Source organism: Carassius gibelio, chromosome B5 (assembly GCF_023724105.1).
Source record: "Carassius gibelio isolate Cgi1373 ecotype wild population from Czech Republic chromosome B5, carGib1.2-hapl.c, whole genome shotgun sequence".
Classification (NCBI taxonomy): Eukaryota; Metazoa; Chordata; class Actinopteri; order Cypriniformes; family Cyprinidae; genus Carassius; species Carassius gibelio.
In genome coordinates, this window is record NC_068400.1 from 13,541,327 (window position 1) to 13,563,877 (window position 22,551).

General features: G+C 35.3%; 3 protein-coding genes across 7 annotated transcripts in view; 2 read left to right on the forward strand and 1 right to left on the reverse strand.

Annotated features, from left to right (window-relative positions):
* Window positions 1–7,818, forward strand: part of tnca (tenascin Ca) — a 57,109-nt gene extending 49,291 nt beyond the window's left edge. For all 3 annotated transcript variants that reach the window (XM_052556378.1, XM_052556376.1, XM_052556377.1), the window contains 5 exons: window positions 1,457–1,608; window positions 2,496–2,592; window positions 2,681–2,842; window positions 3,268–3,431; window positions 7,066–7,818. In XM_052556378.1, the coding sequence (XP_052412338.1) occupies window positions 1,457–1,608; window positions 2,496–2,592; window positions 2,681–2,842; window positions 3,268–3,431; window positions 7,066–7,176 (686 nt within the window). In that variant the 3' untranslated portion in view covers window positions 7,177–7,818. The remainder of the gene's footprint in view (window positions 1–1,456; window positions 1,609–2,495; window positions 2,593–2,680; window positions 2,843–3,267; window positions 3,432–7,065) is intronic.
* An 813-nt stretch (window positions 7,819–8,631) lies between these two features.
* On the reverse strand, window positions 8,632–20,676 carry LOC127957102 (TNF receptor-associated factor 2-like). Its single transcript, XM_052555484.1, has 11 exons — window positions 20,561–20,676; window positions 16,149–16,359; window positions 15,487–15,565; window positions 15,296–15,394; window positions 15,036–15,197; window positions 14,885–14,959; window positions 14,719–14,793; window positions 13,368–13,895; window positions 12,033–12,210; window positions 11,790–11,938; window positions 8,632–10,745 (listed from the first exon to the last, which is right to left on the reverse strand). Exons 2-11 carry the CDS (start codon window positions 16,334–16,336, stop codon window positions 10,527–10,529), a joined length of 1,752 nt encoding a protein of 583 aa, XP_052411444.1. The 5' UTR covers window positions 16,337–16,359; window positions 20,561–20,676; the 3' UTR covers window positions 8,632–10,526.
* A 1,033-nt stretch (window positions 20,677–21,709) lies between these two features.
* Window positions 21,710–22,551, forward strand: part of LOC127958805 (rab-like protein 6) — a 41,467-nt gene continuing 40,625 nt past the window's right edge. For 2 of the 3 annotated variants that reach the window (XM_052557790.1, XM_052557788.1), the window contains exon 1: window positions 21,711–22,061. The gene's annotated coding sequence lies outside the window, so the exon portion shown is untranslated. Of the gene's footprint in view, window positions 22,062–22,551 lie in introns of all 3 variants that reach the window. The other variant, XM_052557789.1, reaches the window with a different exon arrangement.

Sequence of the window (22,551 nt, forward strand, 5' to 3'; positions counted from 1 at the left end):
CCATGGCTTACAGTCAGATTCAGCGTATATTTATGATCCAGAATCAGATCCCGAGGCTGAAACTGAACGAGAGCAGCAGCAGCAATGAGTCACTCTGAGCGGGGCTCGAACCCGGGTCTCGGCATGGGAGGGGGACGCACTAACAAGGTCCCTTAATGCTGTTTTTTTTTTTTGCTAATCTGTGCAGGGTTGTCTTGCCCTGGCAACCAAAAACACACTTCTTTTGTGACTTTTCGCGACGCTCTCGCTCTGATCAGTGAAGTCTGTTGTGCTCTCAGTGCTCTGCTATACGGGAGCGCGTGCTCTTCCGGCAGAAGTGCCTCAGGACCCATATAAGGAAATTCCGCTCCATCTAACGTCACACAGAGCCATACTCGAAAAAAACTTTCCGAAACTTGTGACAAACCGGAAGGAGTATTTTTGGAACAGAAATACTCCTTCAAACGTACAACTTAATTTTTGAAACTTTGTCCATGTTTAGCATGGGAATCCAACTCTTTAACAGTGTAAAAAACTCAGTATGCATGATATAGCATTTTACCCCCCCTTTAATAAAAACTACTTAGACATATAAAAAAATTATAAAAATTACAGAAACTCTTAAAATTGTAAAGACTAATATTTAAATGAAAAAAGAAAGTGTAATGAATCTAAATCAAAACTAAATCATAACATAAACTAACAAAATCTATAATAGTATTTTCATTGTTCTAAAATAGCATTCTTTGTACATCATTGTTTTTGTTCTTGTAATATTTAATCAATAACATTAATGCTACAAAATAGGGAAAGAAGAGTAACACAGTTATGGTTTCATATATAATTATTGTTTCAAACTTTGACAATTAATTTTAGTTTTCGATAAAAACAATATTTTCTTGCAAAATTAACGATGCAGCGCATCTGATATAAATACAAAGCCTTTTTGCCTGGCAGCGCACGAGATCTCGTGATATTTACTCCTTGCATTGAAAAGCCATCTCGCAATATCAGTAAAAAGTTGATTTTGTGGTAAATTTCTAAATAAAAATCTCAACCATCGCTCTGAGTTTGGTTGTATCCAAATATTACAATTAAATAGATTTAAACGTTGTTGAATCACTCTGTAAAGTCAAACATCACCAGGCCGTTATCGCCCTCTGCAGGTATTTCTTATAATACTGAATGTACTTAAATTGGTTATGTTGATATTAATTATAGGCATATTACATTATGTATTCTAACAGTGTTGTTCAATAAAACCATGTGATTATTTGATTTTGATACTTTATTTGAACCAATACATTTTTTACTTTTAATTTAGCAGTTTCTGTACGAACCCTGAATTAAGGTTATTAACTGTTTTATTGTGCAGTAAAATGTCATTTTTTTATGCATAAAGTTATATTAAAATACATCCACTTTTTGACTGGGAGAGAATGCACTCACTGTTCTTGTGATCTATGTTTGTGTACAGTTGGCATGCGGTACAGGAACGCCAAGGATTGCTCAGAAGCTCTGCTGAACGGAGAGACGTCCTCCGGGCCGTACACCATATACATCAGCGGAGACGAGAAGCAGCCCATCCAGGTTTACTGTGACATGAGCACTGACGGCGGGGGCTGGATGGTGAGTCCAGATGAGCGCTTTACTCTGGCTACTTCTGACATAAAGGCACACTGAGTTCCAGCTTACACACTACTAAATATGTTGGAACATACCTCTGTGAATAAACTGAATGTTTATGGAAGCATCCAACCAGGAATAACAGCAGGAATAAAACAACAGACTGGCTGATTTGAATCAGTTATCTGATTTTACCTGGAAGACTTCAGTCCATAAGACTTCTCCCTCTTTAACATTTTGAGAAAAAGAACATTACTGGGATATTTTATTTTTTATTTTATTTTTTTTTGGGTGGGGGGGGGATTCCTGGGGGTTCCTGTACCGCATATATATATATATATATATATATATATATATATATATATATATATATATATATATATATATATATACTTAATGTACATTTAAGATTTTTATATTTTGTTTTATTTCAGTTAATATTTATTATAAGCAAAGTCAGAATTGAGAGATATAAACTCATAACTCCAAGAAAAAAGTCAGAAATGTGAACTAAAAGTTTTTTTTTATTATTGTTATTATGTGGCAGAAACAAGCATCCGTAGGTAAAAGATCATAGAATCAAGGGTAACCTGAAATGCACAGCATTTTAACACAACTTGTGCTATGTAAAGGCTACTTGCTATTGGATCATTGAGGGTAAATGTCATATTATGTGACTACGCATTACGTCATGGACAGCTTACAACCTACAAGCTATGTTCTGGCTTACGAATATGCCAAGAACTAACAAAAAACTGGTGCAACAGTGCAAACAGCTCAAACAAGATCTCAATATGCAGAAAACAAAGTTATCAGAAGACAAACGTGAAACTAAAGTTACATTTGGGTGAAAAACTGGCCCGATCCAGCGATTGTGTTCATCTCCACAGGTGTTCCTGCGGCGTCAGAGCGGCAAGGTGGATTTCTACAGGAACTGGAGGAACTACTCTGCAGGATTCGGTGACACGAATGATGAGTTCTGGATCGGTGCGACTCAATTTTAACAGGCCAAAGTCATTATAACACTAAAATCTACTGGGTTTACTGACAGAGATGTCACGTCTTTGTCTTTCAGGACTTTCAAATCTTCACAAAATCACCTCAGCCGGTCAGTACGAGCTGCGCGTGGACCTGCATGACGGACAGGAGAGTGTGTTTGCTACCTACGATAAATTTTACATCGCAGATCCTCGTTCCCGCTACAAGATCCAGATTGGTGCATACAGTGGTACCGCAGGTGAATTGCATATACAGTACATTATGCATTTGGAATACACTTTTATCTCTTGCCTTGCATATTACATAAAAAAAAAAAAAAAAGAGGTTTTTGCAGTGATGTCACAGAAAACCATTTTTGGCACCAAAACTGTTATGAACATTTTAGCAATATAAAGATTTTGTTTTTTCACTACAAAGAACAAATGGAAAAGTTCAATGGATGTTAATGGTTATTCATGGAACCATCAATGCCAATCAAAAACAAACAAAGAAAAAAAAAACTTTCTTTTTAGGAGTATCTCATGCAAATATGAGGATCGAAAGATAATTTATACATGCATACTTCATGATGCATAATTCCTAAATGATTTCTAATATTTCATGCACAATGATGGCAAAAGTGTTTGTTTTTTATATTTAGCTTGTAATATTGTCTCTTTTTAGGTGATTCCTTGTCGTATCACCAGAACAGGCCTTTCTCCACATATGACAATGACAATGACATTGCGGTCACCAACTGTGCCCTGTCCTACAAGGGAGCGTTCTGGTATAAAAACTGCCATCGAGTGAACCTGATGGGGAAATATGGAGACAGCAGTCACAGCAAAGTAAGTCATATTCTCCACTTGCAGAACAAAGTAAAGAGCTATTTTAACCAGTTACATTTTACATCAAAATTAAATTAAATATTTCCATATTAAGTAAAATTAAACACTGGAAACATGATCTCAGTAAAGATGACTTACCTCAGTAAAAGCCAAACACAGACCATACAGAGGCACACAACTCTGTAAAGTTGGATCCATTTTCTTATTCAACCAGATGTACCAATAAGCTCTTTGCGTTCAGGCAAATTTTCTGCTTGAGTTGAATTTTTTTAACTTTACGTAGAAGACGCGATTGAGGCGAGTATCTCGCGTTCACGGCAAAAGCGTCATGCATTTCGCTTCATTCACGTGCGAATTCGCCTCTGTTCATGTCATTCCATTGACTTTGTATGCAAACTGCTCGCGCAAATAATTAAATTAGCGTTTGGTGTGAATACACCATAAGATTGACAAAAGGTATTTTTCATTGTTAGTTCTGGGGTTAAGTCCTTCTGAATGTAAAACTGTTCAACATTTTTGTTAATTGAGATATGTTAATATTAAAAGAAAAATTTACTTATTTCAGTTTGTAATTTTTATTTAGCTTAAGTTTTTAAACTAAAATTACTGAACATAAATAAATGGAAAGATAACAAAACCTAAAACTGGGAAAATAAATGTAATATTTAACATAAAGAAAAAATAATGAAAAATTAAAGCTGCAAGCAGCGATGATCGGGCCCTCGCACCCGTGCTCACCGCCAGCAAGCGGCTTTAGTAAAAAAAGGCGAACAGCGAGAAATATGCATTTAAAGTCGTAAATATAAGCGGAATATATCAAAGTCATTTATATGTGCCAATCTTCCTTTTTCCAGCAGGTGGCGCTGGTGAGAAAAGAATGAATATCTATCGCATGAGCATAGAGAGAGTTGTGAGTGCACAGGACACCGTTTGAGCAGAGGACGTGTTTTGTGACAAAGTAAAGGAAATGTGCATGCAAGCTGAGAGATTCATGCTCGCGCATTATTTTAATGTGTTTTTGCGTTACAATAACATGCTCTCGCTGCTTCATCTGCACGACATACACATACTGGATACACTGTGCAAACAGTGAACCTGTATAATGTATAACAAATCTATTTCAACACCTGAAACATTGCTACAATGAGCTCTATGACCAATGCATGACAAGAAGACATGCCTAAAAATTCAGCACTCCTGAATATGAGCTTTTCACTTCCAGCAATTATACAATTATATATATCACTCATAAATCATGTAATACCAAATATATAGTATTTATTAATATTGATGTGATTTGAAATTGGTAAAATGTGCTTGGAAAAAAATGTCATCAGAATATCAACGTGCCTTATTATTATGCACTTTGTGAAAAAGCATTTTTAACAATTTTATTGATCTATAAGCATTTGTAAAATATTTTTGCCTGCATTACAGCTTAGTCATTATGTGTGAGCTGAATTGTTTTACTGTTAAATCAGCAAGATTGTGTAAATTCAGGTCATGCCATGTCATGTCACAGAATGTCTGTCATAGATCAGTATCAAGTAAGTTTAAAATTATTATCAGAATAAAAAAATATATACAAGTCAAAGTGTATGTATTTTAAAATCTTTTTTTTATTTTGTAATTAACATAATTCTTAACCTACTTATATAAAATCATTTTGTTTGAATCCTACAAATTGTACTAGGTTTTTTTCGTCCCTAAAACTGACAGAAAATGATAGAGAGATTTCTTAAGCTGTAATGATGAAAAAAATCAACAACACACAATTACTGTTTTTTTTCCTGGTGATTAAAGAGTTGTTAACTCTCTCTCTCTTTCTCTCTCTGTCAGGCAGGCCCTCAAGCACCCCTCCCCCTCCTTTCCCTCACACAGAGAGAATGCCTCAGAGTGAGATCAGATGTCTGGCAGTTTTATAATTTTCTTTTAATCATACAGTGTTGTAAAGTCGTGCAACTATGCATATTTCTTCAGAATCGCATGTTCTCTAAATGAAAAATGGTTTTGAAATGTTTGGAAGCTGCAATTTAAAAATACAAGACACATAATGTTTCCCTTTTTAATATTATTTCAAAAAATCCCCACGGCAAAACCATTCAAGCTATCCAAAATCCATCTGCAATTTAAGTTCCTCAATGTTTTTTCAACATGCAGACAAAGTTTGGTGTGTATAGTGCATGTCCCCTGTGAGGAGTATGCATTAATTCACAGCCGAATTTGCCCAAAAATAAAAATACAAATCAAAATAGCTGACTTCCTGTTTGACGTAGCTTATGACTGTGAATTAGAAAATTGTCCGTCTTAATAAGAACAATTTATGTACCAAGTTTGGTGTCTGTAGCTAAAACGAACCCCCCCATTTTTGACAAAAGGTGGCGCTGTAGAGTGCCTCCATCACGTCCTTTTAAAAGCTTTTGCCATTGTCTAGATATCATTAATACTGATATGTGTTCTGAGTTTCATGTAAATCTGAGCTTGTTGTCTGCCTCAAAATCACCATAACAGAATATTCAAGTTTGACACGTTGCCATGGCAACACTATATTAGATATCAATATCCCCAACAACAGATTTTCATCTGCCGTGTTTTGTCATTATTCTGATGAAGCTTGAAGCAAATAGAGTAAAAAGAAGATGCTGAATTCAAAGCATTTGGAAAATGACACACTTCCTGCTGCCAGTTGGTGGCGCTATAATGTTGACTCTGAATAGTCACATATATAAGATTTGTATCATACAACGAACAAACAAATGAAGTTTGATGAAACTCAGGAAATGCATGTGGATGTTATTAGACATTTCCTGTTTCTCATTTCTCGCCATAATTTCCACGCCTCGCCACGGGCAAACCGTTCGAGATATCAAAAATCCCCTCGCAATTTTTCATCCTCAGTGTCTTGAGATCATGTTCACCAAGTTTTGTGGTGAACATGTGGAAATCCTCAGAGGAGTATTTCAAATTCCAGAGCATGCTTTTTTTAAACAGCCCTGAATAGCTGACTTCCTGTTGGGCGGAGCCTATGACATAGAGCGTGAAAGTTGTTCGGCTCAATGAGATCTATAAGTGTACTGAGTTTCATATAAATACATGCAAGTATGTGTGAGCTATGGTTCAAGGTTTCTGACTGTGTTCCAGGGGGCGCTGTAGAGCCCCTGTGCCACGCCCGGGTCCCAGCCTCTGTGACGTCCTGATGGCCGCAGGTTCCAATGTGTGTGCCAATTTTCAAGAGTTTTTGAGTATGTTAAGGCCCCCAAAAACCCCCGGAAGGTTCATAAAAAATAAAAATAATAATAAGAAGAATAATCCTTAGGGGAACAATAGGGCCCTGCGCCCATTGGCTCGGGCCCTAATGATAGGCGCACATAACATTCCTAAAAATGTAACAAATGAAATGTGTACTAGTAAATTTTGAAAGGACCATGAACTAAGATTAATAAACACGGTAGAAACATACAGTAGTATTGTTACCTTGGAAATATAATCCAAAAAATAGTCCAAGTCTTTAGGTTCAGTAATGATACAGATTCCCTCAAATAATATTTGAGCAAAGTACTTTACACCCCTTCATATACGACAGTGAAATGCTTTGTACCATATTTAAATTAAATGAAACTATTTCAATTCACAGGGCATCAACTGGTTCCACTGGAAAGGCCACGAGCATTCGATTCCTTTCGCGGAGATGAAGATCCGGCCAGTCAATTTCAGAAACTTTGAAGGCAGACGGAAAAGATCATAGACTTTAAATGTCCCTCTTTCTCTTTTCTCCAAAATCCCACACATCTCTCGTCACAGACAGATACAATTAGATCTCCTGAGTGAAACACTTCTAGCCATTTGAACTCTGCCTTCCATGTTCTAACGTTACTGGACTAGAGAATGCCACCGAATAGAGACAGAATATGTTATAAACAGTTGTGATTGGTGGAGGGTTTTCTATAAACTTTTTAAAAACAGGCACGTGAAATGTGATATTTGAATCATGGTACAACATCTTCCTATAACAAACCTCCATTTTCAGAATGATTAAAGGAAATATTCAGTGATCTTATACAGTTCTTGTTCAGAAGTGATGTCATTTCCTCAACTGATTCACTGCCACTCAGGTCTGACATACAGTAGCCAGGATGGTGTTCATTTAGTCAGTTTTCAAAACTAAAGAAGCAAATTTCAATGTGATTGTTTTCTGAAAGGATTGTATTGTGTATTATTGATCATTTGTTTTAAAATTTATTTTTACAATGTTTTCTTTTCCCTCATAGAGTTCTCAATAACTATAATCCCTAAAAGTGTTGATTTAACTCAATCTCTTCTCCTGGAATGTGTCTAAAATTGATCTTCAACAAAATAGGAAATAAAAATGTCATTTTTAGTGATGGGATTTTTATGTGTTGTCAATTTCTCTTTACCTATCCAGAAAAAAAAAACAAATAATAAATAGTAATCTTCACATAGAGATGTGTTTTTTAACAATTATATACATATTTTTATAATATTTGTAATGAATAACATAAATAAATATTATGAATAATATAATGAATATTATAAAATAACAATAGAAAATAATAGTATAATATTATATTCATTGTTAAAAAGCACACACACACACACACACACACAAACAAAGACTTAAATATTATATAATAGATAATACAAAAATATAGTTATATTATTATTAGTTGTTATATATATATATATATATATATGCTTATTTGTTCTAATACAGCCAGCAATGTTAATTATGCATAATGTCATAATGCATTTGTTTGTGACAGTGTAATTGTAGTCTTTATAAAACCAAGCGACTGAGCAGACCATGACCATGAGATTGTAAAACATCAACAGTAGCCAAGATCAAGGTATGTGAAATGTGTTTTTTTTTTATGTTTTATGACAATTTTTTTGCATATTACATAGAAACATAGTTTGATCAAATTAAAATAGATAAAGGTACAGGAAAAAATGTACACGAAATGAAGGTTTGGCATTAATTACTGTAGCTTATTGTTTGGTACATACAACATTTAGTAACGTTTGTTAGCCAGAATAACTATTCATTAAAAGTAATAAAATGCTTTGAATGAGCAGTCCATTGTTATGAATTTTACAAATCTGTAAGTTTATAATTTGCACTGTAATGTGCTTGAAAAATTAGCTGGAAATTTCACCTGGCACAAAGAAAAAAATAATAAAGTGAAATTAAATTTGAGTTTTTATAAAATTGCACATGTTAAGTTTGACATACATTCAATCAGTTTTCATTAAAGGACAGATCATCATCTAATAACTCTAACAGCACTTCACTATGCATATTTGGCACAAATAATGTCACAGAAACACAGTATAACATCTCTTTTTAACGTCTGGAATCATTAACTTCGTCCCTTTTAATAAACGCCTCATTAGTATTGCAGTTTATAGATTCTCAGCTTTAAGATGAACTATTTCTCCTATCAAGTGATCGGATTTAGGTTATCGCAAGGCATCTCATGTACAAATTAATCTGCATTTCTGACAATTTACTAAGAAGAAGTTAAAATTAGTTTTAAACCACCATGACTGCACATGTACAGCTATATAAATAATATGCATTAAATATAATAAAATAGATGTAAACTGTATATACATTTAACTGTATAAAGAGTTTATGGTTATATATAAAGATACATATCGATCGCTTATACAGTATATTGATATCTGCTTTCAGTTTTTAAGAATAGAAGCAGTGTATCATATTAAATAATAATCATTATGTTTAATATTTATTTTATCCATCTCTAAAGTATGTCAGCAGTGGTGTCGTCACTCACTGGATGAGTAAGCTGTGTGTGATAATAAATATCATGTGCATTTGCAGATTGAGGCTCCCCATGCACAGAGAAGTTTCAATAGTTGTCATAACTGGTTTAAAATCTGTTACACACCCAATGCCAAATATAAAAGAGAATTGTATAGCAAACGTTTCAAATGCTTGGTCCTGTGTAAACATCTCAATTTAGACTAGAAAATACACAAAAACCGCCTCGTACCTCGTTTGGCAGTGAGAAGAATCGAAAAGGAATAAAATACAAACTCGCACTCTATGAAGCCGGCAAGCACTACAAACTCAAGCTCGTAAACTGTAGAAATATTCTTATTTGCAAAAGTAATAAGACTCGTCTTGTTTCTTATAAATATACAAAATGCAATGTAATAACTTGAATATTCATATGCACAAGACTCAAGTTCCAGACACCTACGGTAAGATTTATACCATTTTTACCCTTAAACTTCAAACTATCTTCCACAGATGTATCCAAACACCGATTAAAGGAAATCCACCATCATGACCCTCACTATACTCACTGTGGGACAAAAAAAAAAAAACTTGAAGAACACTACAGGAGCACAATTTATCCACTTCGACATGCAAATTGCAATTTCTAAAAATGCTAAGCAGCGTGTTTGTTTATTAAATTGTCTAATTAGAGGATGCATTGAGCTGCTGATAATATTAACACATTTTACTGTGATTAAATCCCGTTTTCCACCTACAGTAATTAGTACAGTAAATGCAAAACAGCTCTGCTGAAGAGTTTAAAAGAATAGTTCAAACTAAAATATTTTGCTGAAAATGTACTCCCTCTTAGGGCATCCAAGATGTAGATGAGTTTGTTTTCGTCATTGCAACAGATTTGGAGAAGTTTATCAGATTATTGTGATGTTTTTATCAGCTGCTTGAACTCTCATTCTGACGGCACCCATTCACTGCAGAGCATCCATTGGTGAGCAAGTGATGCAATTCTACATTTCTCTAAATCTGTCCTAATAAAGAAACAAACTCATCTACAATTTTTGGCTGAACTATTCCTTTCGATTTTGCATTGTAATCTATGTAACTGGACCGGACTTCACGTTCAATTCCAGTGTTTCAAGACAGGTTTTTCCTATTGCAGAGCTCAACCAACCATTTCTGGAACTATGCATCAGTGCAACATTTGTGACGGATTAGCACATGCAGGGAAACGTGTCAAAACAGACGCTGTGGAACAAATCTCCTGCTGTGGTGAAGCAGATCCTGCGTCACCATGCCGTACGAAAGTAGACCACCTAAAGGCCAGTGAGGTCCACGATGGCTTTGATGAAGATGGTGTCGTCGCGTATGTATGAGTTCTTGCCCTCCAGCTTGGACAGCGGGCAGAAGAGCGGACAGCCGCTGGCAATGTTCATATCGCTTACAGGCCTCTGGAACGAGGAGGAAGTGATGTCGGGACGGAACGCGTCGATGATGTGCTCTCTGTTACTCTGATCCAGCAGCATCAGCGTCACCTGGAAGAAACGAACTAACTTCAGCTCACAAACACATAGCAATGCATGCATTTTGAATGCATTTAGGATAGGTTAGGGTTTGATAATTGGTTCATTTCATTTTCCTCACCTGCATTGCCTTGGTTAAAACACGGAACGTTAATACTATTCTTAATATTAAAATAGATAATCCAATATATAATTTGATAACTTAAAATATGTTCACTTAAAATTTTATATATATATATATATATATATATATATATATATATATATATATATATATATATATATATATATATATATATATATATATACACACACACACACACACACACACACACAAATTATTTAATCACTTAAAGTTTGTCCTATTTGAATTTTATGGAAGCCTGTGTCCAAAGTAATAGTGACTTTTTATCTCACAATTCGGACTTTTAGTTCATATTTTTTAATTCTGACTTTATAACACGCAATTGCGAGTTATAAAGTCAAAATTGCGAGTTATAAAGTCAAAATTCTGAGTTATAAAGTCAAAATTGCGAGATATAAACTCGCAATTGCAAGAAAAAAACTCCAAATTGCAACTTCATATCTCACAGTTCTTCCTTTTTCTTGGAATTGCGAGTTTATATCTCGCAATTCTGACTTCATAACTCACAATTCTGACTTCATAACTCACAATTCTGACTTCATAACTCACAATTTTGACTTTATAACTCGCAATTGCCAAAAATATTGGTCAAAATTATTGTTTTTTCTTTTATGCCAAAAATCATTAGGATATTAAGTAAAGATCATGTTCCATGAAGATATTTTGTACATTTCCTTCCGTAAATGTATAAAGACATAATTTTTAATAAGTAACATGTATTGCTAAGAACTTCATTTGGACAACTTTTAAACAGATTTTCTCAATATTTAGATTTGGCACCTTCAGTAGTTGTATATCAGACAAATATTGTCCTATCCAAACAAACTATAAATAGAAAGCTTATTTATTGACTCTTATGACTGGTTTTGTGGTAACAATTAGCATTAGTCTGAAGACAAGCTGTGATGTACCTTCTGATTGAAGGGCCATTTGAGCAGTGCGTCACTCGTTCCTCTCATCACCACAAAAAACAGTGAGAGATGCGTCCCACGACCCGTCCCGTCCCCGTTCAGGTAAATCCGCAGGCACATCTTATATCCGTACTTGCTTGTGTAAAATGCTGAACAAAACCAAAGAGCATGTTGGTCCAAATATATAACTGACAAATCAAAAAGAATAACTGTGTCTATTCTGACTAATGTGGTTGTTTTTACCGGGTGAAAACATGGCAGGCGCCCGTCCAGCAATGGCATCTTGTCTCTTTTTAGTGAAATCTGATATCCGCCAGATGAAGACGCCATCAAACGTGGTGGCAGACATCTCCCGCAATCTGCCCTCCATTTCAGCCACAGTCAGGTCTTTAACGCCCACCTGCCGCTCCAGCTGACGCACCTACAGGAGACACAAGATGGACAAATACGGACGTGGTGAGGCCGTTTGATTAGATTTAGAGCATAATTGAGTCTCACATGGCAAAGAAAGATGTGATCATGGATCACAATGTGAACCCTTTAAATCCTACTGTATTATATTCATTAAGAACCACAATATCTACAACAACTGAACCTTTCTGAAAACCCTCTACTAAATGCCTTCTGTCGTTTCACTGATAGTTTATATTTTTAAGCAAGAAAAGAGCATTTTATGTAATTGTACAAATGTTCACTTTCAGCTTGTGCTTCACTTATCTTTTTTGCTGTGAGATACTATAAGAATAGCTCTTACATTGTTAGTAATAATTCCAGATGAACACTTGATTAGATATACATATCTTTTTTTTTTTTAAATAATGTTCAAATGTGAGTATCATATAAGACCATCTGCCTTTTCGATCTCTCAATCATCATTGTATTGGGTTGCATATATGACTTGAAACTACAGAGCTTTGATTATAAAACTAAGCAGTTTATAAATATAATGTTACTAAAGTCATATTAATTAGAGATTTACTGTAGTGGGAAAACTTCCCGAAAAAAAAAATATCATATATTATGCAAAATATTACCCTATTTGTATTTTTAAAAGCTTCCATTTTATTATTATTATTATTACTATTAATAAGTGTCCTCTTAGTTTCATTTATATATTTGCATACATGCATAGATGCATATAGATTTTTATATATATAGAAAATATGCAATATTAGCCTAAAAAAATGTCTTCACAAAAATACATTTCTATTTGAATCCATCATCTAAAAAAGCTTCTAAGTTATGTTATTATTTAGTTAATACTATTGTTATTTTTAGAAGTAGCAGTATACAAAATTGTTTACTGATTCACAATAATAAATAATCACTTCATGTTAAAATGTGAATATCAAATAAGGCCATCAGTCTTTTAAGGGATCATCGTTGTATTTGCACTGCATTATATGTTTTGAAATAATAGAGCTTTGATCATTAAACTACGCATTTAAATATCATCTTACTGAGACATATTATGGAAGTTAACTGATAGTATCTGCTATAGTGTTATACAAGTTTCATTGATTTACATTTAAAATAAATTTGGACTGTTATTTCAAATACCAGCCTTAACAGGGTTACCTTGTTGCTTAGGGCCTCGATTTTGTCCTGATCGAGTCTGTGTTGGCGGTTGCTGGCCTCCATGGTGGTTGCGAAGCGCTCCACTTCTCGGTTTAGCACGCAGACCACGTCTTCAAACGTCCCCGTCTTCACCTCCAGCTCCTGGCAGCGACGGCCCAGATCTGCCACCTTGGTCTTCTCGCTGTGCAGCTGGAGCTCCAGCGCTGCGCCCACCGAGCTGGGCAGAGGGGTGAAGGAGGTGGGCAGCGTGGTCGGAGGCGCAGAGGAGGACGAGGATGAGGATGAAGAGGAGGGGACCCCCTGCACGGGAGGTCCGGTCGGGCCGGGGATGGCGCTCAGCTGACTGACTCTGGTCTCCAGGTCTCGGAGCGCCTGGTGAAGCTCGTGTGCTTTGTGACCGGCCAGCTCCAGGCTTTGGGGCTGCAGACCCTCCAGACTGACCTTCATGCCCATGATGTAGTGCAACAGCAGGTTGAGATGTTCGTGAGCACAGGCACGCTCGTGATCATGGATCTTCTCCTTCTCCACCTCAAAGAGAAACCAGCTGTGTAACTCGTCCCATCTGATTTATTCTACAGATGTGAATGTAAACGTTTGCGTCCGTGCAACTGCATTGTGAGTTGAGTTCATCACAGGACATTTTTGTGATTTCACTTTATGTTTTTCTTTTTTTCTAGTTAGTTTTAATTTATTTTTGAATTATTATTATTATTACTAAATTAAGCATTTATCAATATTTTGAATCAGCATTTATTTTCAGTTTTATTATTTTTGCCTAGGTTTTTCGTGCTTTTTAATAATTATTATAAAATTTATTTTATTAAAATATTCATTAAATATGAATCAAATATTAATATTTTTATATATCTATTTAGTTTTAATTTCTATTTATTTTCGTTTTAGAGATTTGTAGTTTTTATATCACTTTTTTGCAGTCATTATGTTTTTTTTTGTTGGTTTTTCATCTACATTTTATTTTACTTTTTTCAGTTAAACATTTGTAAAATAAATGTAATTTGTTTGCTATGTCATTGCTATTTTCTTAGCATTGTATATTGCATTCTTTATTATTTCTTTTCACTTTAATTTTGTAATTTTGTTGCGTTTATCATTTTATCCATGTTTTTGAATGTCTACAAAATTTTTATCATTCATTTTGATTTATTAGTTTTAGTACTTCAAGTTAAACTAACATTTAGCATTTCATTTAACAGTAATAACCCTGTGCTGTACGTACATTATATTGTCCACTGAGTTTTGGGATGGAGAAGAAGAAAAGGGTATTTCATGACCATTTTTGGACTTCAACTGATTGTGGTTATTTTTGTAACTACATGAAAACTGTACTTACTGACAAGTCGCAGCCAACCACATGATATCTGCATGGAGTCCTGAACTTGCTGCAGAACTTGATGTGGTCAACATACTAAAAAGAGCAGAGCAATGAATCCATACCTGTTGCTTGTTCTGTTTTCTGAACTCAGTGTAACTGAGCGATATGTTTCTGATCAGCACACCTTTTCTCTGGGGATTTTCTTCTTCGCACATCCTTCACAAATCATAGGATATTTGGGACAGATCTCATCATGGGCCTGTGAAAACACAATGTTTTGTGCCATAAAGAGCTTTTTTGTGATCTTCCGATCTTTTCTCCGAGCACTCACTTACCTTGATGTTTTTGAAGTGAAATGGCTCTTTGCAGTACTTGCAGTTGAGCGTTCTCTCAGGACACTCGCGTTCATTATGACGCTCCTGTTCGTTCAGTCTAATCAGCTCTTTGCACAAAGGACACGGCAGAATCATGAACTCACACTTCCCCTCATGGCTCAACTACAAAAAAACAGTGATATGACACATGTAGCCCAACTGAATAATGACAAGCTGTCCATTTACACTAGATATTTTCAGTATGCGCATGTAGTTGTTACCTCATAATCTTTAATACTGCCTTTCCAGGAGCAGCCTTCGTTGAAGCACACAGCTGGAAGATTTTCAACTTCTCTTCTGGCAGCATTGTCGGGAAATGCCTGCAAGAAAACACAGAGAAAGTGCATGCTCTGCAATAAAAGCTTTGGCTTTAAAAACGCTCACAAGTCTGGATATTTGCATTTGCACTTACGCATCCTTGTATGAGGATCGACGTGGGCTCTTCGAAGATGTCCTCCTTGATACAGGCATTGCATTTCTGCGGTCCAGATCTAAAATGGCAATGCGACACACATGTACTATTTTGATATATACATATATTAGACACATGATGTATTAAATTGATACAAGTGACAGCAAAGTCATTGATAACTGATGCTTTGGATGATTCAAATAAATGCTGTTCTTTCGAATAATTTCTATTTTTATTCCTGAAAGAATCCTGAAGAAAGTGCATCTAGGTTTCCACAAAAAATATTAAGCAGCAAAACTGTTTTCAACATTGATAATAATCCGAAATGTTTCTTGAGCAGCAAATATATCAGTATATTAGAATGATTTCTGAAGGATCATGTGACACTGAAGACTGGAGGAATGATGCTGGAAATTCAGCTGCGCATCATTGGTATAAATTACATTTTAACATATATTCACATAGAAAATTGTTATTTTAAATTGTAATACTATTTCACTTTTTTTTTGTGATGTTCTCAAAAAGTATCATCATTCCAGTATTTTTGAGATTTATAAAATGTCATGTCATTTGCCTAAATGATCTTCGATTTAATGTTTTAAAGTCATCACATCAGAAGTGCATTTTATCGGCATCTGTTTTCGATCAGCAGACTGAATTACCCAACAGTCCGGTTGAAGCAGTAAAAACAAAAGCGATGACCGCACTGCGCTTGGAACGGTCTTCTCAAAATGTTCTGACAGCAGTTGCATAAATGTTTGTCTTCAAGTTTGTTGGCCAGAATCTTCTTTGGGAACCCAGGCTTATTGTTCTCCATGGAGGACGGGGGGGAGGGTTCTTGAGCCGCCATGTCCTCCTCTAAACCTTCCTGATCTAAACAAAAGAGAATCCACAGTGGCAGAAAACTCCTATTAAACAGATAACAACAGGGACTTTCAATTAAGAATAAAGATTATTACACAGCTCTCTGGAATTCTTGATTCTGATTGGTCAATCTGTGGTCTAATTTGTATAATCATAATGAACTGCCCAGTCTCATGAAAATGCAAGTAAATAGTACGCCAAATAAAAATGCAAACTTGTGGTATTGAGACGCAACAATGACCACTGGCGTGCATATGATACAAAATTTGTTAGCGTGCATATGTTATGCAGGTCTATGATCTACCCCACAATCCTAACCTACCCATCGCGTAGTATATGCATGCCAAAGTCCATTTTTGATATCAATACCACGAGTTTTCTTTTTTATTTGGCATACTATTTATACGCACTTTCATGAGATTGGGTTAGACTCTATCACTCTGCTATGGAAGCTTGTTTCTGCCAATGAATAAAGAAATTGTAAACATTTTTTTAATACCAGTTTATATATATATCGTGATTCTGACATTTTACCTCTAAAATCTGAGCTTCAATTAAAATTAAAATTAAATTAAATTTCTGCATTTAGCAGACGCTTTTATCCAAAGCGACTTACACTGCATTCAGGCTATCAATTTTTACCTATCATGTGTTCCCGGGGAATGAAACCCCCAACCTTGCGCTTGATAGCGCAATGCTCTACCAGTTGAGCTACAGGAACACTTACACAGTTCACGTCTCACAATAAAAACTTTTTTACTCATAATTGCAAGTTTGTAGCTCACAGTTCTGAGTTTACACAGTTCTCAATATTATGAGTTTATATTTTGCAATTCTGAGCTCATATCTTATAGTTCTCGCAATTCTGACTTAAGATATAAATATATATAAATTCAGAATTGTGAAAAATAAAAAGTTGCAATTACAATTATTCCATGGCCAAAATGTCATGTCAATGTATTTATTTATTTGGTGAATCAGTGAGATAATGTAAATTTAGGCAGACAATATTATAAAATAAACCCTTTTAAGGAGGATGCAAAACCCTCAAATATATTTAAACTGTATAACCTTTGGAAGGTTGTTTCGGCCACAAAAAAAAATAAAAAATGAATAATAATTGTGAATTTCATCTCAAAATTCTAACTTCAGAAAAAAAGTAAAAATTAAAAATATATAGAATTCAGAATTTTCCCCTGCAATTCCAATTTCAAATATCACAGTTCTAAGTTTTTCTCAATTAAAAATTGTATTTTTAAATAAAAAAGCTTTTCGCAATTCTTACTTTTTTTTTAATCACAATTGTAAGTTTACTCCTCTCAAATCTGAGTTTATACCTCACAGTCCTGACTTTTTTGAGAGATATTTCTTGCCAGCTATTTACTTTATATATTTTTTATCCTGTGGCAGAAACAGGCTTCCATACTCTGCAATCATAATGCAACATTTCAAATCAATATTTCATGTGAATGTATTTGTTTATTTGGTGAATCAGTGAGATAATGCAAAGTCGGACTGACATTATCATGAAACTCGTTCAGGGTGATGCAAAACCCTCAGTTTTAAAATAAAGGGTTAGTTCATCCAAAAATGAAAATTATGTCATTAATGACTTACCCTCATGTCGTTCCAAACCCAGTCGTTCCAAATCTTCGGAACACAGTTTAAGATATTTTAGATTTAGTTCGAGAGCTCTCAGTCCCTCCACTGAAGCTGTGTGTACGGTCTACTGTCCATTAGGGCTGTCAAAATTGCTCAAAAATAACGTTCGAATATTCCCTCTAAAAAATACACGAATATTCGAACTATTTGAACATCTGTTTGCGCATGTTGTCAGTGACGCGCATTACGTTAATAACAGGACAAAATAATACAAAGAGACATAACTACTTGTATAGATAGTCTATTTAAGTTTAAACATATATGACAACGTACTACCTACACAAAAACAAGGAAATCAACTAATGGCCAAGACTGCAGACCTCAAGCTCTCTCACACTCATGTTCTCTGCGCATAATGGTTTAAATGAAAAAACAAATTTTTAAGCAAGCAATTTAAGGTCGCGACTGTTGTCCCAAATATAGCAGGCTCCATTCAGTGATTGAAACAAATATTATTCATATTAATTGAAGTTTTACAGCATATAGAACTGACATTGAATGCGCCGAGCGAGCTGTGCTGTGGTAAACATGGAACTTTTCCTTGACATAAACGATAAATAATCAAACCTCGGATCCATTGCTTGAAAGAACTCCCCGAAGCGTGCCCCATTCGTGATACTGATCGGTCTCATGTCCTTACAAATGAACGAAATTATTTTATCCGTTATGGCCTCTAGTCGTGTTGCAGACAAAGAGCTTGTGGCGGGCAATGCAAAGTAACGTTAAGTGTCAAGACATGACTGTTTAGCTGGAGTTCCACACATTATGCCAAGCTCATTTGGGTGCACATTTTTGAGATGTGACCTCATGTTGCTAGTGGTCGAATGGTATGCTAACTGTATCTTAAATAGCTTGCATACAACTTTATCTCGCGGGTCAACAATTTTACCTCACTTTCTCTGCTGCGGTCGAGTTGGGCTCTGCACTTGCTGCCATCTTCCATGAAGACGTGTCACCTTTCAGCAGTGATGCTGTGCCAGACAGTGCGACTCCTGTGACCTGTCCCTGAACCCTCAGGCGCACTAGCGCACCCACTCGCAAAGCAGACAACCAAGCCTCTACTACCGCAGGCATTTTTTTCCACATTTTGTTTTTTTTTCCGAATATTGATTTTTTTACCTTCGAAATATTTTTTTTTTTTTTACTATTCGAATACATATTCTGCAGTTTAGAGATATCTGGAATCACTTGATGTAACCGGATCTTTTTGAACCAGTTCACCATATTAAACTGAATTGTTTGAAACGGTTCGTGTCTCCAATACGCATTAATCCACAAATTACTTAAGCTGTTAACTTTTTTTAATGTGGCCGACACTCCCTCAGAGTTAAAAAAAAAAAAATATCCCGGAGTAATTCATGCACTCAAACAGTACACTGACTGAACTGCTGTGAAGAGAGAACTGAAGATGAACACCGAGGCGAGCCAGATAACGAATAAAAGATTGACTCATTCGATTTAGTAACTAGTTCAAGAAGATCTGGTTACATCGAATGATTCGTTCGCGAACCAGATATCCAGCTGCTTTTTTTTAACGCTCTCTCACAACAGACACGGAAAAGAGACAGTGCTGAATAAAGTCATAGTTTTTGCTATTTTTGGACCAAAATGTATTTTCGATGCCAAAAATCAAATTTCAATTTCAATCCAGTTTCAATGGAGGGACTGAGAGCTCTCGGACTAAATCTAAAATATCTTAAACTCTGTTCCGAAGATGAACTGAGGTCTTACGGGTTTGGAACGACATGAGGGTGAGTCATTAATGACATAATTTTCATCTTTGGGTGAACTATCCCTTTAAGATCCTCCTGATGATCTGACTGTGGTTTGAATGTTATTGTTACCTAGCTATTTAGCAAACAATATACTTTAAAGAACTAAATTAAATAAACACTAACATACAAAATGTAGAATTGCACCTAACACATTTAGTGTGGTTTATTATACTTTTAAAAACATATTTCTTGCTATTTGTCAGCACATTATGAACAATAAATAGCATTATTATTTGTGCATTTGTACAATTTATTGCATTTGATAAGACTGACATTCTCTGCTAGCAATTGCACAGAGTGAAAAAAATGCTCTAATACACTTTTTTTTTTTTTTTTACGAAGCTTTCAAGTGTGACAGACTCACGCACAGCAGGCCACATAATATGAAACCGTCATCCCTTTGTTTCTGTTTCAGTTTTGCTTGTATGTGTGGTTTGCATACAGACATCCAGACAAACAATGTATATTATACTGTGCATTGGTGGAAACGTCCACATGAAACACGCACAAGAACCCTTTATGCATATCTCAAAGCACTTTTGTCGACCATGCTGCCCGTCGATATACATCATATAGTCAGCTGACAAATGCACATCTCATCTTTTCCTCTGTTGCTAAGCAAATGCATCATCTCTCGGACGGTTGTTGCGTGCGTTATGTACCGCCACGCCTCTTTTACATGCATTAAAGGGATATGGCGATCCTGACAATAAACATGAATGCGACAAAATAAGAATCACAGAGAGCATTATGAGACGAACGCAGTGACTTACCGCTCAACGAAGAGATTTGGCTTTCATTTGCTCGGTTGTGCTCGTGTTCTGCTGGACGGAGGCGCGCGGCGCGGCTGCTGTGTTTTGGTGGTCGACATTGTTGAGAAGAGCGCGTGCTCTTTCACTGGATTACGTCATAATGTGAGCGTGCGCTGGGCTTTTGAATCTGAGATTTTTTTTTTTTTTTTTTCTACAGGAGGACTATCTGTCTATCACGATAACCTCCACAAAAATTGTATTTGGTGCATAACGTAGAGTAATTTTTTTTAATGTATTATTACTGTCAGTATTATTTTGTTTTTGTGCATAATGTACATATAGTAAATCATATTCATACAAATGTGTCATATTCATATTGACTGACAGATCTACTGTACATGCACAGAATCGCGTGTAAAGCTAAATTAATGAATAAAGATGATAATAGTTCTGAAAATAATATCGAGGAATTTAGGAAAAAACTGAAATATTATAGAATAATATTCTAATATATATATAAGCAAATTATTTAAAAAAAATATGCATGTGCTCTATAGAGAGAGAGGGAGAGGGAGAGAGAGAGAGAGAGAGAGAGAGAAGACAGACAGACAGACAGACAGACAGATAGATAGATAGATAGATAGATAGATAGATAGATAGATAGATAGATAGATAGATAGATAGATAGATAGATAGATAGATAGATAGATAGATAGATAGATAGATAGATAGATAGATAGCACATGCATATGTTTGTATATTCATATTTGGTTTTCTAAATATTAGCCTTAAAATATAAAAGTATTATATTACATGCTGTTGGACATATGCATAATCACACGCACACACACACAAACAAATACACACACACACACACACACATATACCACACACACACACACACACACACACACACACAATTTATTATTGAATAATATATGGTATTATAGAATATTCCTAAATTATTATATGCACATTTAGATTTTTTTGTTTTATGCATTAATATTATATTATATTATATTATATTATATTATATTATATTATATTATATTATATTATATTATATTATATAAACTGTTAGTGTTGATATTTAGATTATTTCATCATCCCACCGCTAGAGGCGTTAAGCGCCATGACGCCGCTATTCATCATCCCACCGCTAGAGGCGCTGCAGCACAAGCGACGCGCGCCCCTCTGTTCTCACGGCATTCCAAAGCTGACGGACTCTGAGGGATGAGCTGGGATGAGAGAGGGATGCTAAGGATAATGTTTTCCTTCAGCACAGAAAACGGGCTGCCGTTCACCCCAGCAGACGAGCGCAATAATTCACCTCACTAAACACACAAAGGAGTCAAGCAGCGCCTTCACAGGGACAGACTTCGCTCTTTCTCGTCGGAGGTCAGCCGTTTTTAGCAGCTTACAAGGTGTAATGTCTCAGTGAATATAAACCTCTGCTGACTGGAGCTGCTAAAGAATATTTAACAGCCGGTTCATCCTCTGATTGTGGTCAAACAGTTGACAGGTGAGAGATATAAAGTGTAGTTAGAGCAGAACACTGTTGAATGTTACTTATTTAGGTTTAGAGTTAAACGATATTAAATGTTGTTATAATGTAACTTAGTTTATTGTGCTTGGCTATTATGCATGTTATGTTAACTATAGATGCATTTTGTTTATATAACTAATTTGATCTATGAATCTGCTGCTTCTGTCTTAATCTGAGGTTGTGATGATGTTTATTCTGCTTTCGAGATTATATGATGTAAATGTAAAATATGACGTCAGTAATGTAAAATTATGTATACAGTTTAGATCTCTTTCTGCTTGCAGTACTTAGTTATAATGCAAGGTTAAAATATCAAGCAATTTTAGTTCTGCTTCTTATGTGCATAGTTATCAATAATTTACCTCTATTCGATCTTTTCTAACTAATTCGTAATTGGATTGTAATCTTTGGTTGACAGACTAACTTTATGTAAACAACAATAAAAAATATTAGTATGCAAATTATT